At 36.5% G+C, this 19739-nt stretch overlaps 1 protein-coding gene across 3 annotated transcripts in view; it reads right to left on the bottom strand.

Annotated features, from left to right (window-relative positions):
• The window catches only part of ERC1 (ELKS/RAB6-interacting/CAST family member 1), a 291590-nt gene that overhangs the window by 206771 nt on the left and 65080 nt on the right, over positions 1 to 19739 (bottom strand). For 2 of the 3 annotated variants that reach the window (XM_059816572.1, XM_059816573.1), the window contains exons 3-5: positions 12027 to 12101; positions 9812 to 9967; positions 5159 to 5326 (exon numbers count right to left, since the gene is read on the bottom strand). In XM_059816572.1, coding sequence (XP_059672555.1) covers positions 5159 to 5326; positions 9812 to 9967; positions 12027 to 12101 — 399 coding nt within the window. Of the gene's footprint in view, positions 1 to 5158; positions 5327 to 7944; positions 8029 to 9811; positions 9968 to 12026; positions 12102 to 19739 lie in introns of all 3 variants that reach the window. The other variant, XM_059816571.1, reaches the window with a different exon arrangement.

Here is a 19739-nt window from a genome sequence, read left to right as displayed (position 1 = left end):
TGGAAACGACTAGGCAAATAGCTACTGAGGTGCTGACGCCCCTTCTCCTGACTTCTGCGTCTTGGATGGTGTTGTCTTAACCCTGGGTTAACCTAACTGCTTTCACAGTAATAGACTGCCATGTCTTTAATTATGCATGGCAAGTAAAATCTTACAGTACAGCTCAGGCAACCGCTAGTCCTTCGTATAACAATGGGCTTGCTAACTTGACCTGCATGTACCATCCAATTTCCCATGAAGCTTTAGCAAAATAAGCACATTTGTTGCCACCTTCCACACAATAGCCTTCGTAGATACAGGTACAACAGGTACCTCTTTCCAGCTAAGTACCATACATAAGACTTAAATTTCTTCACTGTAAGAAACATGTATGAAAAACTGTGTTGGGAACCATTGATCTGTCTTCACAGAATTTTCCAGGAGCAGTAAATAATACTCTATGACTCTGTTCCTAATATGTATAGCCAATACATTAAGCATGTAGAACTCCAAATTTCTAAGACAAACTAGAACGTTTGTAGCTCCAATGACTACCAGAATAAACACAATAAATGACATAATATTTATTTTAAATTTATTCTTAAGCCTTTTTTTAAATCTTGGATTCTGTAATTAGATTAAAGTCTTAGCTTTAAGAATACTCCCAACTTACAACTTATGGAAATCACTAAAAGTTTCAAAAGTCCACAGTGAGTTTCAGAACTGACTCAGGAGCTTGAGTCAATAGGACTTAGGTTGCACACATATTTTTTCTCATTTTTACCATCCTCCCCAGTGTACAGTAGCAATCAGGGTAGTATGACACTAGTGATTCCCACTCAGGTTTAGGAAGATGTCAGGGATGCCTAGAAAAAACAGCACTCTACTCTTTTCCTGAGACTGAGCAACTCTTCCTATCTACCTGCCACCTGTCCAAACCACGGCTGAACTACTGATTTACATCAGTGAACCAAGCCCTACTCCATTCAGTTATATCAGAAAGTACAGTCTCCCCTACGTGATATCCAAGCCCTGATTTCTCTGTAATGGCAAAATTTGAAACTTTTATTCTCTGTTGGTATGACTACATTACTGGCAGCGAAAGGAACAGACAGAATATCAATCGTAAAATACGTGTTCAGAGCTTGCTGTAGTTTCTAACAAGAGCCAACTACTTTTTAAAGTAGATGTTGAAGTAATTCTAGCTATGTTAGCACTCAGAATTCAAAGATAATTGAGAAATGCACAGAGGAAGAGAAAAAATTATATTTGGTATGCAAGGTGAAATGTTGCTTTTATCCTACAGTAGATACTGCTATGTGAAATCTCCAAGTACCTGAAATAAGTACATTTTAAAAAGGATCAGTTTTCTGACATTCTATTACTATCTTGCAAACACATCGTATAAACACAGTAAGAGTTAAGCTGTTTTCCTGATAGCATAGTCTCTAATTAAGACTTATAAGCTATGTTTACTGACTGATTTTGAAGACAGTGGTAGTTCACAAGACTTATTTTTGACATTGATCTTTCTTATCAATTACGTTAGAGTTGACTCTTCACCTTCCTATAAAAATTGCAGCAATATCCAGTACGGTCTTGTAGAAGAATTGAGAATGAATTCTTTATGAACATACAGATCCCAGTTACCTGGACAACTTAGATTACATGACTATGCCATGGAGCAGAGGCACACACACCTGGCTCTGTGCAGAGCCTGTTTGGTTCCTGTTAGGGTTATAAATTCAATGCAGGACAGATGTACTGCTTCCAGGGCCTGCTCAGGTCAGAAATCAGTTCAAATGTTCTTCCATAATCTCTAGCACATGGTATTAAACACCTAAACACAGTGAACTCCGTTCTGTGAACTGAGCTTAATGCTTGGAGGTATAAGCGTAGGTCTTAACATAGCCGGTGCTAACAAGTCTTGCTAGAGACACCGAGCTCCCATTCACACATTCCTCACTAAGTGTGATCCACTCCCTAACTGTCTCTGATTTGGGACAGTCTACTATAGTTTCAAAATGCATGCCAGTATAAGCTCCAATAAAGACAGACCCTTAGAGAATTTTATGTTCTACTGAGACATTCAGAACAAATAAAATACTTCCAGAGGACTGGATTCATTTTTCTACTGATTATTAATCTGAATTTACTATAAGGAACAGACCAATTACAGAACCATGCCAGCTTGGGCAGTATACAAAAATAAAGGGGAACGTTCTCACTGATTAATTTAAACTCCCACTGAAGCCACGTACCTTCTGGCACTGACCTAAGCTAAAGGGCTTATTGGGCAAAACAGAAACTTTATATGGATGAAGTCTTAATTCCAAAATAAATAGGGATTTATTTTCTGTTTTGTTTACAAAGAGATTGTACATTTTTAGAGCTATTTTTAAAGGTTCCTTCACAAATGGAAAAGTTAACCACAATATCCTCTCCACCCAATAGCCCGCAAGATAAACACCCCACAAACAGCTCACTGTTCTTTGTAGTTCTAGTGTGGCAGGTGGCAAATCCATTTTTGAGATATTGTACCAACATCTTTTCCCCACCTACCTGCAGTTTTCTTTACAGAAGACTAAAAGGCAGAGGCTTGTGAAGGTATGCTCTTTTCTCTCAAAATTTTATTTAAATATGACTTTAAAATACCAATCCCCTATGAAGATGCCTGCCAATATATGACAGAAAATACACCTCTCTCCCTCCTGATAACTCTCTCGAGGTGTATAGAGAGAAGCTAGTTATGTTTTAACATTGACCAGTGCTGTCAACAACTGAGGCCAGGCAGGATCTCACATTCCTGCCCTATTCCCAGTGAAAACTCTTGTATAGAAAGATATCTTTTCCTTAAAAAAATCCCAAATACATCACAGTACAATCACAATGCAAATGCAAATCTCAACGCTGTATTTTATCAACATGTTTCATCTTACACTTGAGAGGATCACTTGTGAAGACAGAAGAAAGGTAACTGTGTATGATGACTTAATTGTTGAGCTTTCTGGCAAGAACATCAGCAAGTATAAAAAAGATGTAATTATCTTACAAAAAATATAAATATCTTCTTGGAATTACATAAAAATTCTCAGGAACATAAATGGATCATTCTAAATATCTATTTTGACACAATGTAATAGCCTGATAACCAACAACACTTCATACGTGTTAAACCCATACCAGATTGCCACATCTTACCATGGAGAACATGCTGGACTGTATTGAATCCATTAAATCTATCATAAAAACATCATTCTAAAACAGTACCGTTAATGTTTTAGCTCCACAGCAACTCCAGAACTGCATCTCTCATAGGCAGAAAAGTACTGCTTTTTATTATTTAAAAGTAACACGAGAAATGTGTTTCTAGCTTCATAGGTTTGTCACAATATTGCACAGTGATTTAATATCTCTATATTATTTTCAATCACTGTAATGGATCAAAATCTGCAATTTACATTTTAAAATGTTTATTTACGTAATACCTACTTCCAATGATATTTTGAAATGTAAATATTTTTTAAAATAAACACGTACAAATCTAGGGTACATTCCTGACTAGCAAAAAAGAATGAACAAATTTAACAAGAAGTTTATGATTGTAAACTAGCACACTTTCACAGTTATAACAACTAATGCAAATGAACCTTGTCTCAAGTGAATAATCCAAAAGTGTCAATATAAAATAAAAGCAGACATTCAAAATTAAGGTTTCTAGCTTATAGAATTAAGTCACAACTAAAATTGGTCACTTAACCCATTTTCCTTCTATCCAATACGGAACTAGGAAGGCAACTTTTTAACTGCATTTTTTTTTTTAAAAAGAGATAAGATTTTGAGCGCATACCTTTCTCTTTTTGTTCCAGAGAAGCTTAACACCTCTCCATCTGCTATCTCCTCCCTGTTCAGTCACCTCAAATTATTTACCCAATTACCTGTTAATACAATCAAGTTTAACACAGAGCTATTGTTCTCAATTTGTACTTAAACTTTAAAACCGCTGCCTTTATTTCAGAGCTAGATAAACTTGTGGCCCTGTCTGAATTTTCTTCCATATCTGTGTCAGATATTGTCTCTCCCTGCAAGACTTCTGTAATTCACAGTCTTTCACTGTCATGTCTACAACACTACTGCTTTAAAGGAAACTGATTCTGTGATTTCAACTTCTACATAAATCTGAGAATAATCAGGAAAGCTATCTTAGAACATTAAAAGATATTTACTATGTAACTTGATCTCTCCATGTGGACAAGGCCATGTGCACCCATAGATTCACTGAGCATGGCTACAGGAAAGCTACATGAGCGTAAAAAGTTCAAATAAATTCTCTTACACTCTTGTAATATGGAATCTTTCTACCAGTGTTACCCACAAATTTTCTGCATGCCTTTTCATAGCTCCTTTGGCTTTTTACTGTTTTAGCTGTAACAACACAAATATTTTTTGATGCATGACCGCCATCTTTTGGACTTCTACTAACACTACAATTTTCCAAGCGAGGCGATTGAAAAGCTGTCTTCACAGAACATTTCATGCTTGTTCTCAAAGAATGTCCAGAAGCAATAAATTTGTGCTGTACTTATTATCCATTTGATGTTCAGATATACACTTGTGTCTTACATAATATGGGAATTTATTAAGCATTTGTTATCGAAACACAGTTTTGAAAATACTTTTCCTTTATCTTGGAATATGCATCATAAAACATGAAAGCCCATACTTCAGGTGTAAGCACAGGCTTACATGCAAGAGTGTCCGTACATGATGACAGCAGCAGTGAAGCCCCAGCGAGTTGTATACTACTGGAACACTCCTCCTTTCTCTGATCTCTTTTAGCTACAAGGTCATTGAAAATAAACCCCCCCAGCTCAGGCATTGCAACTTCCAATTTATCTGTGCCTAGGAAAAATAATATTAGTGACTGCATGTTAGTGGACCATGTTGTACAAGCGTGTATTCATCCACAGGAAAACACGTGCACTTATACACCATATTTGTCTTCACGATCAATCCCTTGGTCTAGAAAATCAAACATATAATCAAAGATGCAACGTGCTCAGAACAAGCAGTATCAAATGACTATGGGATTGTATAACCTAAGCAAGAAGAAAAGAAATTAACGTTTTCTATCTCTTTCTCTATGACAAGTCAGTAAGTACAGAATTGCCCATTTCACCTCTGTCTGCAGGATAGCAGCTCTTTGCTCTTTAGCTGTAAGAGACTCTTTGAGAACTTCAATATGTTGCTTGCTGTCAGAGAACTGATTTGTGAGGGTCTCCAGCTTTGTCTGCAAGGCCAGCAACTCAGTGTCTTTGCGTGACAGCTCCTGTTTCACCTGACCAATCTGAAAGAGAAAGAAAAGATGGGCAAAGGAAAAAATAATTTATACAGTCCTTACAAAAATAACTGTAAATACCAATAAACAGTATGATACTCTAAACTTATCCCACAGAATTGGGATTCAGTTATTTTGAATGGAAGGCCAGCAAAAATTTGTGTCATGATCATAAAGATATAAGGAAAAAGAGGAGAGAGCAATAGCATCAATTTTTCAAGAGAAGTTGTTTTTAACAGAGTCAGTCTGCTTTCAAAAGACTGACCAAACCCAGTAACTTAGCAGGGATAAGTTTTTAATTAAGATGAAGCAGAACTGTAATGAGAACGTGCCCTTATCCTGTAGTATCAGAAAAGATGAGATACCTACAGGTCTCTCTCAGAAGCATGAGGTGTGCTTTGAAATGTCAAAGCAGCGAGTTTCCGTCCATCTCTCTACCCAACAACCCAGCCTCATGCTTACAGAGTATGTGAAGACACCTTTACTTTTCCCACTATTTACAAAACCAACATTTCAATCTTCTAAGAAATACCTTTTTAATTTATGGAAGCTTCTTAAAGCAGATGCAAATATGCATCAAAACCAACATGAAAACTGGTTTTGGAATTGCACTTTGAGAGCAATTTCCTAGATTTAATTTAGTGAATTAAATCAGTATGGAAATGCCAATTTATTTTAACAAATGTAGGTTGGATTATCATTTAAAAAGACAAACAGTAAGACATTTTAAAAGTAAAGCACTGAAATGAGATGAAATCTCATTCTAAGTGCAGTCATCACCCAGGACAATTTCGATGTACAACTGAAAAAAAAAAAAATAAAAGAGGACAGGGAAGTCTAAAGGTAGACTTCTGTCCAAGTTTATAACCAACTTTCTGGTTTGCCTCCTATACATCTCACAGAATAAAATAGCGATGTTTTACTTATTATATAGCAGAGGTGGACATATCTCTAAAAACTAAACATTTTTCCCTTTTTTAACTTCAACAATTTTGTTTGTGACATTAAAAAAAAAATAATCCCTCAATCCCTAAAGTATGTTGTTCAATGCTTCAAAACAGAAATTCAAGGTCATCACAAGCGAAAAAAATTGTCCAGGTCATCTTCCATTTTTGGGAATGTGTCAAGAACTAAATTAAATTGATATAAGCTATAATATTTAAAAAAAATTAGAATAAATGCACGTACTAGTAGAAATAACTGAGAGGAAAAAGTACGGGCAAGTGTGTTTTATCTTGACAACACTTTCAATAATGGGCAATTAAAGAAAGAAAACTCTTTACCGAAGAGTATTAAAACAGCATCAAAAGATGTCATTGAGGACTCCAGTGTTCCAACGTGAAACAGTGTACATGAGGAGATAATGAAGAAGGGGAGCGGAAGAAGGAGGACAAGTATCTCAGAAAACCTCACACAAACTAAATTTTTAAAATGGATTAACAGGAAGGAGTGGAAGAAGAATTTAATTTATAGAACTATTCAATAGTTTATTGTTCACTTAATTCAAACATACTAGGTTTGGGTTTTTTTTTTTTTTCATATTTTTACTAAAAGCAAGTATGCCTACAGAATGATTTCACCACCTATTTAAATTAGATACAAAAGTATTAATGTTAGCAGCATTATTTCTGCTGTCAGCTACTGGCCAATACAACCAGTTGCACAATACTGCTAGGCACAGCAGAATAGCTGGCAAGATATGAACTATTTACTGCTAGTTATGGTCCCTGAAGTATCTAAACAAAAAAGGCTCCTTAAAAATTTCAGATGACACAACTTTTTAAACTAGTTGGTAGCCTGAATTATAGTAAAACTTCCTCAAATGAGTTTCATCTTTCTTTGAAAAGATAAATTCTTTTTGGAGTCATCTCAGAAGAGATGTGTACCCTAAATACCTGTGTTTTGGTGAAATGCTCTCATCTAAACACAACCACATTTCATTACATTAACACTCCCAAGTAGCACCCTAAGATCATTCTCTCTGGAAATCCCCATTTCAGAGCTGTAAGCCCACACTGCCCATGTGCTAAAGCTCTTCAGGAAGAATGCAGTGCATACCATTCCAAGTTGCAAGGCAGCATTAAGTGCTGACATCTCTCTTCTCAGTGAGACACTATGATCACTCAGCAAATGCACTAATTTCACAGCAAAGAAATAACCTAAATTCATGCTGCTAAAATTAAACCATCATTTTTAAAAAAGCGTTCAGCATCCACCTTTTGTTATTTTTTGTGAAACAATGTTAAGAGGGTTCAGCACATCTTTTCAAATTATTTTCGTTCTACTAGGGAAAGCAAATATATCTTTGAAAGTCTGGTCCCAAAATGGGTGCTGAATACTTTTGAAAATCTGCTTCAATAGAGAAGAATAAGTTACTGCTAAAACAGTTCATACCATTAAAAAAACCAGTAACAAAACAAATACAGATGTTCAGTTGAAGAGTGATGTTATGGACACCAAAACCATGTAAACAAAAAGGCAGCTACAAGGCTGAGCAGGCTGTTAGTTCTACTGTTATATCAAGTCATAAAGAAGGTAAGAGAAGAAAAGCTACCCCAAAAGCCAGAGAGCTAGCAAGCCCCAGTGAATGGCCGCTGCACACAAAAGATAAATCTTACTGCAGAGACCTCGGCCTGGAGACCAGCCACTCTTTTTTTCAGGTCCTCCCCTTGAGCCTCTTTGGCACTTAGCTCTTCCTTCAGTTGCTCTACCTGTCACGACATTGTTATGCTTTTAAATATTTATCATTTGTCAGCTTCTAGTTAGCCTGTTTCAATCCAAGTAACTAAAAGTGACAAAGAACTGAACAGAAGGATCAACACTGGTCACTCATTTTCTCTTCCATTCTTCATTAAGTCTTCTCAAAAGTTTAATGTCTCTGTGATTTCATATAGGCTGCCAGACAAGAATTTGATTATGAAACAAAGTTATGGTTATGTTTATATATGTCACACATGGGGCACTTCACCCAACAATTTTTGAAACTGGAATTCATGAGGAAATTAGGACAGGAAAAGGGACATTTTTCATTTTAAGAGAAATAAAGTTAATTGTCAAGATACAGCCACAGATGACTATACAATACAATACTGAAAAAATAAATGTGGTGCAATTACAAAACAAGGTAAGGCAGCAAGACATCAAGATTGGAGCTGGCTACAAGGCATGAGTGAATAGTTATCGAAAAAGAGCAAATTTTCTGCGGGAAAATAAATAAGCAGACACAGTAGACAGAAGAGATCCAGAAACTGAGTAGCTCAACAGATCTATAGGCCCACAGAGGGAGAGAAGGGGAAGTTGAAGAGTTGCTAACAAGGGAAGAAGGAAAGAAGGAAAGAAGAAAGAAAGAAGAAGGGCTGGAAGGAAGAGGTGCTAAAATTGTCTCTCCATTCCTAATTTGAAGGGGGGTATATCCTTCAATTCCTAGAAGCAACTAAGTGGGATAAAAGGCAAAACTATAAAAGGACAGATGTGGTTATCTTGAGGTAAATCAGTGAGCTGGCATGCGGGAAGTGGAAGAAACACACACTTATTACATGTTTCTACTTTAGGTCAAGTAACAGTTCTCCAAGAAACTTTCTCCAGCATTCTTCTTTCAACAAATAATTTCAAGCAGGACAAATGAAGTAGGTTACAATAGCTCAGTACCTAGTAAAGTAATTTTCAACCTCTGTTCCAGGGATTTATACACTGCTTGCAGGGAGTACACAAAAGCTAACTAAGAAAAGCAGGTCTGCTCACGATATACTTAAATTTACTGTACAAGGTGGCCTGAATCTTCATTAGAAAATGTTAGGGCCCACTAAAAGACTGAGAAACACTTCTTTGGGAGAAACAAAGAATGAATTGACTTTTGGCTATAGACAATTCAGTAGTCAGTGTCCATCTTTATACCTGAGGATTAACATGTCTCACTGCTGTATCTGTCCTGTATTCCCAACAGTACAAATTAATGTTGGCACCACCATTGTTGTAGAATCTACTGTCATTCTGACTCCACTACTGGAAGAGGAGTGTAATGGAAAGCCATTGTAGTGACAGTTCATGGTCTTTTCAGTCTTTACATAATAAAAAGACCTACCAGTTATAGTACAACAGTTGCAAAAAAGAAAGACTCTTTTTTCAACAGACTACATTTGAAAAGACTCTAGACCAAATAAAACCTAGAAGTATAATGGATTATAACGTATAACGGTCTAAAGATAAACACAAAATCCTTCTGAAATAAAAGTCAGTCAGGTGTGACAGTAAAAGCAGAATTTGGGCCACTAACCTTACTGAACAACCATTATAATATTTTGAAATTTGAATTTAAAATTATCTTAAATATTTTCAAGTTATTTTAGTGGCTTCATGGCAGAATACAAATAAAATCTGTTTCCCAGCACTTGAATGGGAACCAAGGGAAGGGAAATCCTTATGAAGTATGAAAATTTCTCTCATCTGTTCGCTAAGCTCAGTTTATCTTACTACTGTAATTTGTTTTCTCAATACCTTATTTTTCATGAATTTGGAATGACTACGGTACACCTCCATTTGCTTCATTTCCTCTTCACGCTCCTCTGTGCTCAGAGCTCCATTTGACTTCAACATCTGAATCTCCTCTTCCAAATCCCGGAGGCCACGCTCCATGGACGAAATTTTTGAATCCTGAAAATTATTAGAAGATACAGATAAAGATACACAGTTAGATGATTTGTTAACATACCACTGGAATGAAAAAAAAGGAAATAATGCCCTTGAAATTTACTCCTGCAGTTCCTGCAGAAATCAGTCTACACCTCTTTACATAACATCTGGCTGAGTGCTCACGTACACATTTTAAAATTTTTTTATACCTTTCAAGGAAAGAAAGAGTTTAATACTGAAAGAAAACATGGCTAGGAACAGGGACATGGTATATGATGAATAAATAAAGGAACATGAAAAAAGATTACCTTGTAATGCAAAGCCAACATAAAATAGAGAAATTTAATTCTACCTGAATGAACAGGAAAATGTGACTGCAAGAACAGCAAAACAACAGGTTTGTGCTACTAGTAATTTAAGTGGGGTCACAAATGGAGAACGAAAAGCACCATAAGCAAGGAAAAGATGCAACAATCTAGTTTTGAGTGGACAATCTAGTTTTGAGTGGATAAAGCAGTAGAGGATCCTTCAAGTATTCTGGCTCACATATACAACATATAAAACATTTCCATGGTTAAAAAATACACATCTGGAAAAATAAAAAGGTCAATCTACTGTTATCCTCATAGTTTTACAGGACTATCAGGTTTTCAATCTACTTTGTTTACTGTTTCTTTAGAAGTCTTATGTGTTAGGAACAGCAAGAACAGATTCATATAGCACACAGAGCTTCATGCATACTCATGAAGATAGATATGTATTTATGAATTGTAATCTCTTAAAGCAGTCTATTTTTTTTATTTCTTTCTCCAAAATATTTTGTCTTTTCTGAAATACAGATAGGATTTGAAACTATCCTCCATTCTTTCATAGACCAATCCTTCATAATTTTTTTTTCGTCTGATAATCCAAGCACAGCTGTAAAAGACATGAAAGATTTTCACATACAGGTTTTCATTCATGAGATAAGATTTTTCTAAAGGACCATTATGAAGATCTAGTTAGATCTCCGGCCTAATTTTTGATGCTTAAGTTAAAATCAGTAAAGCGGACTTTTGCAATAAAAAATTAGACAGGTAGTAAGGTGAAGTGATACATTGTAATTTACAACAGTATTTAGTTTCAGCACTCGCATAATTTCTCAGAAATACCAGTGTTTCTCTTTTGATAGCAAAGACAGCTTATTGTTGCCAGATGGTCAATTAGTTTTCATCACTATGAACCACAAAGATGACTAAGAGAAGAAAGACGGTAAATGAAAGGTTCCAGAGTAGAAAGATGGGAAATGACTATGGAAAACATTAAGATGGAATGGAAAGAGCTGGAAGGGAAAAAAAGAAGGAAAATAAAAGAAAAAAACACAGATAAAGAAAGAGGGAGAAAGGGAGGATGCAAAAATGGAAGAGAATAGTTTGCAAGGGCAGTTTCCAATTTTTTAACTATATTTGCCCAAACCCTGTCTGATGTACTTTATGGACTATACAATATGAAATATGATTGCATAAAACTGTGTAGACCACACACTCCACTTGTGGCTCTTGAGCTCTTGGCAAATTGCCACTGTTCCATTAGATACTTGAGTTAATGGTTTAAGAATTCAATCACAAATTCATCTAGACAAGTTAGGTTTACAACGACATACAGACATTTTTCTAGCTATATGACCCATTCTTTAAGTGGGTTTTGAGTTTGTAAATTGCTAACTTTGTTGACACACAGAATGCAAAGCAGTATTTCAAATGTTGATACTACAAAATGAAAATAACCCACATCATTGTAAAAACCTACTAATCCATTATTCCCATCCTTATAATACAATGGACTCTTGGTTAACGGAAAGAAATCTGCTGCAGGCAGACAGAAGGCAGGTTTCTATTGTATCATGAAGCAGCTCTGCCTCTTTGCTGATCAATAATAACAAATAAAATAATAATAGATAATAAAATAGTATAAAATAAATATACTTATTTTAAATTAGAAGACTGACAGAAATATATACGATATTTGGTAGAGTCACCTTTCATTTGAAACCCCATTTTTAGAGAACAAACTCTACTGCTGCCTATATGCAATCATTTACCTTCATCTCAATAACAGTTTGCAGAGCCTTTGTCTTGGCTGTATCAGGAGCATTTTCAAATCGACGATGAATCTCCTGTACCAGCAGAAAAGAAAGCAAGAGTTAGCCTAACAGCACTTTGTCTCACTTACCAAATACAAACAGAATTACTAGAAGCTTCTCTTTCTAATACACAGCATAATTCAGTGCTGCTTTCTGATGTTACCAGTTCATACATCTTTTTTTATCACTTCTCATATCAACGAAAGGATAGGTGAAAGTTCATTCAACAGAATCATAGCCTCAGCTAAAAGTGTACAACAGAAAATGCATCTTTGACTACCTACTTACTCAAATTGTTGAAATGACAGCTGAGTCCACTAAAACCCCCTATCATCTGCCTGCTAAACTAATGTAAACTATTACTAGTTTCTCATGGAAGACATACACCTAGTTTATTTGACTAGATGATGTTTACTGAAAACAATAATGCTGTGGTTTTTGTTTCAACAAGCTATAGGGTGCAGCTGTGTTGATAACTCTCTTTTTCCAACTTTATTACCCCGGAGTAGCAACACTGAATTATGCATGATGAAAATCTTTCTCCACTGGGCCTCAAACATAGCTGAAAGTACATGACTATCCAGCACATTGCTCTAGAAGCTCAGAGTACGCAGACAGGAGGACACAAAAGTCCAAGTGATATTTCTGTTGATGTAAATTCAGAGAACTAGCATGCTTCAGATAGAAAGCTGAAACAACTTGTTCTACCATGTAAAGTAGTTAGAGGTTTCAAACCAATAAGTGAGAATACAGGAGAAACAATATAGTATCTATTCCACTTTTTCATTAACTGTCTTCAAATAGCATTGTCCTTACACCACGTACTAATGTTAAATGTAGGAATGTGAATACTGTTAGAATGTTAATATTGTATGACATAAAAATACTTTGGTGCCCATAGAGTATGAACTGCAATATCAGTTAACCTAACAACAAATTGTATATGTGCACACACACACAGGTTAGCCACCCACTCTCCTCAAACACCTAAAAGACAAACCCAAAAAACCATCCACGAACTCATATTTTCAATAGACATGGTGAAGAGATAACATTTTGTATGGTAGTCATACATGCAACTTGCTCCATATAATTAATTATTTGAATGAGAAAGATAGAGTTGTATAGTATATTTCAAAATACTGAAAACACTACTTATCTTTTAAGGTTGTTAAGTGTTCTTACATAGCTGTGAAGTGAGCAAGATAGAAATGTGTAGTGATATGACAAGGGCCACAAGAAGAATTTTGCCTACGTTTGGCACGACACCATTTGCGTAAGTCGATGCCTGTGAATGGTAATAACAAGAAAATCCAGTAGAAGGTTTGTCTGCCTTCAAATACTATACTTGTGTATTTCCTAAGAAGCTATTTTTACAAGCATGTTTGCAGTATAGGGTCGTATTTTCTGAAAAAAATACCTCCTGAAAAAATAAACCAGAAAACCCCTCTAAATATATTTGTTTCCCCCATAGTCAACAGAAAACTTCAGAGTCTCTAGCCATGTATCACTGACACCATATAGACCAGAGTGGAGTAATACCACCATTGTTCTTCTGCTTACCTGTACCTGCATTCACATAATGGATTTACTCAAATCTAAACAGTCCAGCCAGACTTTTCTTTTGGCCCAAGATCTCCTGTATCTGCCTGTAACGTACAGCCCAAAGAAAGGGCAGTGTGCATTCCTCTCTGCTGTTCTTCTCAACTGATGGCCAAAGCACAGCATAATCAGTAATTTCTCATGACCAGCCTTCCACGCTGTTGGTCTCATGCTGTTGGTCTCAAGCACTCTTCCACTTTTCTATCTGCCTACAGGGTTAGGGTCATGCTGCTTCTTGTCTCCAGTCAAACAGATATGGCTTCTACCTATTCAACAGGTTTTAAATCAATGAGGCACCCACTTTATCTTGAATAGGCTGATGTTAAATCTAAGGAGGGTGAACATACTACACTGAGATGCTCTTTCCAGGGGCTTGATCATAGGGCCGTCTAAAGACTGCAGGCATTATCTCTGGGATCATCGCCTTAGCAGAGCTGAAGCTTTTTCGAAGCAGACAGCAATCAGCCCAACCAGCTGAATGTTTTTCTACCATTTTCTGTGCTTATCCTCAGAAGAAGAAAAAAGAAGCTGTCAGCACACAGGATATCATCAGTACAAGCTGGAGCAACATTCTCATGTCACTTTTATTACCTACTTCATCCTCAGCATTTTTCTTGAGACACATCAATGAAACTACTTTTCCAGTCTGTCTCCACTACTTACTATTCCAGCTGACACCTCTTCAGAGGTAATATTTTAGATATTCATTTGGTTATGCTGCTATGCATAATGTTAGAAAAGCAGCTCATCATGAGGTTGAATTTGGTTTAAAAATGTCATTTCAGCTAAGCATAGAACAGTCTGCCACATACTCTGCCCATAAGAAACTCAGAGCTTATCTTATTACCCTCAATCAAGGATCAGAGACAAAAATCAGTGCTACATATTGCCTTAATAAGAACAAGCTATGATGAGCTTCTAACTCTCTAGACCAGCCTGAGCATTTAGAAATATGATGGGGAGCAGATCCAACACCCTCCGCCTGTTTCTCAGTGCTCTTTTCAGTACCTGTAGTGAAAAACATGACTCTTCTTCCGTGTTCCTGGTCTTCCTCCATCGGGAATGATCTCAGCTTCTCTGAGATCTCTGCCTTCCTTAAGGCAGCTGTGGTATATTTTTTTCCCTGTTTCCATCTCAGCCAGCTCTAACATGTTGATTTAAGAATTGCACCATAATTACAAGGTATTGTGGCTGTCAGTCCCTCTTGTGAGCTCTGGATAGAGTGAGTTTCTGTCTTGCCACTGGCACAATTTTGTTACAGACACTTTTTCAATATCTTAGCATGTACGACTCTGCAGCTAGACTGGAACCTTCAGAAATTTTCAAAGGATGCTTTTGTACAACTCAAGTGATAGGAGTGGCTTCCTCCTGAAAAATCTCCATATCTGAAGTTTGCAGAGTGGACTCCATTCATGCATTCACCAAGCAGCATATTGCTGGAGATGCATCCAGATACTTTACTGCTCTGGAACAGCAGGCCTGTATCAATTTGGCTGAAGTGAACAGCACTGCTTGTAAAAGTACACAAACATCTGAATAAGAAAGAAACATGACTTCTGACTATGCCTCTGGAGAGGCTCATACATGCCCCACATGCTCTATCTAGTCCCTTCTCAGAATTCTCAAGTCTTTTCCTGCGATTCCCAGGCTGAGAGGAACAGAGAGGTTAAGACACACACCATCCTTTTCGTAAATTCACGTGTAGTACATTAGGTGAGGTGGTATTTGAGAATGCTCGTTGTGGTACACATCCCAATGTGGTACACATTGGGTGTTGGTCTCTTCTCCCAAGTGACTAGTGACAGGACTAGAGGAAATGGCCTCAAGTTGCGCCAGGGGAGGTTCAGGCTGGATATTAGGAAAAAGTTCTTTACTGAGAGAGTAGTGAAACACTGGAATAGGCTGCCCAGGGAGGTGGTAGAGTCACCCTCCCTGGAGATATTCAAGGAGCGTGTGGATGTGTCATTGTGGGATGTAGCTTGATGGACATGGTGCTGTGTGGTGTTGGGTGGGTTGTGGCTTGTTGTTGTTGTGTGGTGGGTGTTGGTTTTTTTTTTTTTTTGTTTTTGTTTTTTTTTTTTTTTTTTCCCCCCAGGTTGGACTTGATGATCTTACAGGTCTTTTCCAACCGTAGTGATTCTGTGATTCTGTGATCCTATATCGCTGTAATACCAAATTATTCTGTAACCTCTGCTTGGCTATGAGAGCACCTACTAAGAACATACATATAAACAACACAACTCCAAGAATGTCATTTAACTCCTTTGAGATGAAACTAGCAAAAACAGTCCACAGCTGTAGACACCCCAGTCGCATCGTGGCAGCATGCTCAAATTTATGTCCACTTAACAAAAAGTTATATGGGATTGGAAGAAAAGAGGGTTTGAATCTCCCAAATTTCAGATTTTAAAAAAGTTGCTTTTCCTAACTTCAAAATTCATATATGGGAAAAAGGGATCACCTGAAGATGATTTTTTAAGCTTAAAAAGGTGAAGAAAGATCCAAGAGTGAAAAGTATCCTATTCTGAATTGCATGAGCTTTCACTAAATGCAGACAGTTGTATCTCCGGCTCTTCCTGTCACATTAGTCGTACAACCATCAAAGGACTGTTACTATAGAATAAAATGACACAGCTTGATAATAGAAAAGACATTAAAACAAATTCTTGTGAACTTTTAGAAACTGAGAAAACAAAAGATAAGAAGGTCAAAAAATAATATGCCAAAAGTCTATTTTGAACAATGCATTATTTTCATTTTAGTAGTGCAATTACTTACAAGATAATTTCCACTTGTGCAGAGACATGGTCTCTGACATGAGAACATAAAAGCAACTACTACTGTGGAAATGGAAAAGATGGAATACACAGTAGGAGAACAGCATGCCACTAAAGGGATGCTGACACAACAGTGTCTGCTTTTTACATTGCACAGCATTTTCCCAAATAGAAATTCTTCTTCAAATAGAATTCTTCTAAGCTTTTTCTTTAGAAAGGCCTGTCCACTGTCTGAAGTGATGCTTTGCACTTCAGCAAAGGAAATGTCCTACTTCTATCATCTTAAGTAATTCCACTGTGATTTGGATGACATAACCTGCTGAAAAACAACACCTCCCACCTCTTGACTGCATAGTAAGGACTTAATTTTGGCAACATGCCTACAATTCTAAAGAGACTGAAAACAGGGCTACAGGCAGACTGAACCTCCCTAAAACAGATTTAAGTGTGGCTGCTGAAGGAAGGCGGTACATAGATAGCCTTCTTAATTGTGAAATACAGATTACATACTTATCTTTCAGTGGCAGAATGGAGAAATACTAATATATCATCTCTCTGATGTATTCAGATTCTATTGTGGACACACACCACATAGATGAATGAAAATTAGTATTTTCATCTTCAAAACAGGACTTTGCACAATAATTGAAAGCATAGGGCCACACACAGATGTCAGGATCAGAAAAATACAACACTAATCCTTCATTCCTTGCAAGTTACCCATTCTGATAAAGTAATAAAGCATTATTCCTTTGTTCTACTTTCACACATAAAAAACTTTCACATGTAAATGATATTATTCCATAACAGATTGGTAAACTTCAGCATCTTCTTACCTCTGAATGCAACTTAAATTATTATAACAATATAGATATATATTATGTTTTTAATGTTTTTATATGTTCAATGATTCCTTTATTTTAAAAAAGATAACAAAAAGGGGAAAAAACCCTACTTGTTCCCAAGTTATGTGCAACATGCACTATTTAAACGATGCACCATATTTGTTTTTCAGTTTAGCCAGTGGGAACTTCTAGCCACCAGATATCATCGCAATATTGCCAAGAATATTGAAGAATGCTCTATTACCCAACTTCTGTTCCAGGTTTTATGTTTAATACCCCATTATTACACGCTAGGAGAATTTCTATAATTCTTTGACATAAACAAGAAAAGCTTTATGTAGAGGGACACCTTATTACCTGTTTGGCACTAGTGCAACCCACTAGAGGTATACCATGTCCACTTTTTGTGTCTACAATTTAAAAACGATATTGATATATTGAAGAGAGTTCAAAGAATGAGTGCAGGAGCATAATTTTTCTTTAGGGAAAAAAAAAAAATCAACCCAAAAATTATGGTGCAAATTGATCACAACTTCAAAGCTCCTTCACAGGCAACAAAAATTCCAAATGGGTTGTGCTGTCCAAAAACCATTAAGATCCAACAACTAGAAACTGAAGGTTAGAAACAATCAGAAGTTTTAAACAGCGTGGCCACCTTAACTGGAGTTGGGGTTGGTACTTCATCACTACCAATTTTCAATTAAGAATAGCTATCTTCCTTTTAAAAAACAAAATCTACTTCAAAAGAAGATATAAACTAAAGGTGTGCATCATGTTACCTCTGCCAAGTAGGTCTGCAAGGTAGCACAGTACCCCTATGAGAAACCATACTGTAATTTTCTAGTCAGCAAAATTACACAGAACAGCTGATCAAATGTACTGAGAACATTGACTATGTAAAGAATAGCTGTGATAAAGTGATTTTAATGCACCATAAAGAACGACAAATTTTGTGGTTTTTTTTCTTGACCAAGAAATGCCAAAATAATTGAAAATTAGAGAATATTTTAGAACTGAAGGAGTCCTCAATACTGAGCAGTATCAGCACAATTTCTTAAAAATACTAATAAATGATACACATGTGCATAATGGTGAAGGGAGGAATTTAATCAGAACCTTTTCTTCCTTCGTAACCTGGCCACATCATTCATTGTTATTCCCTCAGTTACTCCTGCCTCTGATTTCGCATGGGGTTTGGAAGAAATGTGAAAGTGCGCTTTTAAGCAATGATGTTTTTATAGTGGAGCAGGTGGTATGCTTAAAAATACAACAACTTATCTCTCAGTAGCACCACAAGATAAACACTTTCCAAAGCAAAAAAGGACATGCCCTCCATTTCCTGAAGAACCTACATTATCAGGCAGCATGTATGACAGAGAGTAAGAAAAACATGCTTTCATACATGAATTCCTTCTTTAAAAAATTGACAATAAAATATGATGTGCAATTAAGAACACAGCTGTAATTCTGACTTTTTTCATCTTAACTGGCCTACCCATGTCTTTATATGATCAAATATGATGTTCTGTGCAGGATCTTTGCATCACTCAGTGGACTGGATAGTTTTAGTTAACCAAAAAAAAATTTGTTTTTATTCTCCAACATGTAGTACAGGCCTTACTAAGTGAATGTTTTACTTTTTGTATTTAAAGTTTAATTTCTCAGATGGCTTTTCTGTCAACCTTTTATGTCTAAATCTTTAAAATATTTTAGCAATCTAGTTCCAATTAATTACAATGAAATGCAAATGTTACAACCAAAGGAAAACTTTATGAGCATCCATCAGTTCAGTATTAACTATCATTGTTAATTTTAGAAATTATTTAATAGATCTGTAAGATCAAATAGATCTATAATTGTGTAGAAGGACAAATCATACCTGACTAACCTGATTTTCTTCTACAGTGAAGTAACTGGCTGTGTGGGTAAGTGGTGAGCAGTGGGTGTTCCATGTCTTGACTTAAGGACTTCAACAGGGCCTCCAAACATCCCTCTAGCCAAATTGGTGAGATACAGACTGGATAAGTGGTTAATAAGGTGGGTGGAAAATTAGCTGGACTGTCAGGCTTACAGCTTGGTGATCAGCAGTATGAAGTCCAATGAGTAGCTGCTTACTATTGACAACCCTCGAAGACCGATACTGGGGCCGATACTGTTTGGTGCCTTTATTAATGATCTGAATGATGGGATAGACGGCACTCTCAGCAAGTTTGCAGATTATATGAAATTTGGGGAAGACATGAATTGGAAGTAATCAGTGCGCTCTTACTGTAAAAAAAAAAAAAGAAAAAGCCCAACTGTATCCTGGGCTGTATTAGCAAGAGCATACAACCAGGAGACGGGAAGCAGTTATTTCTCTCTATGCAGCTCTTGCGACAAACAGTCATCAAGATGGTTGGGGCTTGAACATACAATGTAAGAGGAGAGGATGAGAGAACTGGGTTTGT

Source organism: Gavia stellata, chromosome 4 (assembly GCF_030936135.1).
Source record: "Gavia stellata isolate bGavSte3 chromosome 4, bGavSte3.hap2, whole genome shotgun sequence".
Lineage (NCBI taxonomy): Eukaryota > Metazoa > Chordata > Aves > Gaviiformes > Gaviidae > Gavia > Gavia stellata.
Note: the sequence above shows the minus strand (reverse complement) of the source record. Positions and strands in the feature narration are given on the sequence as shown.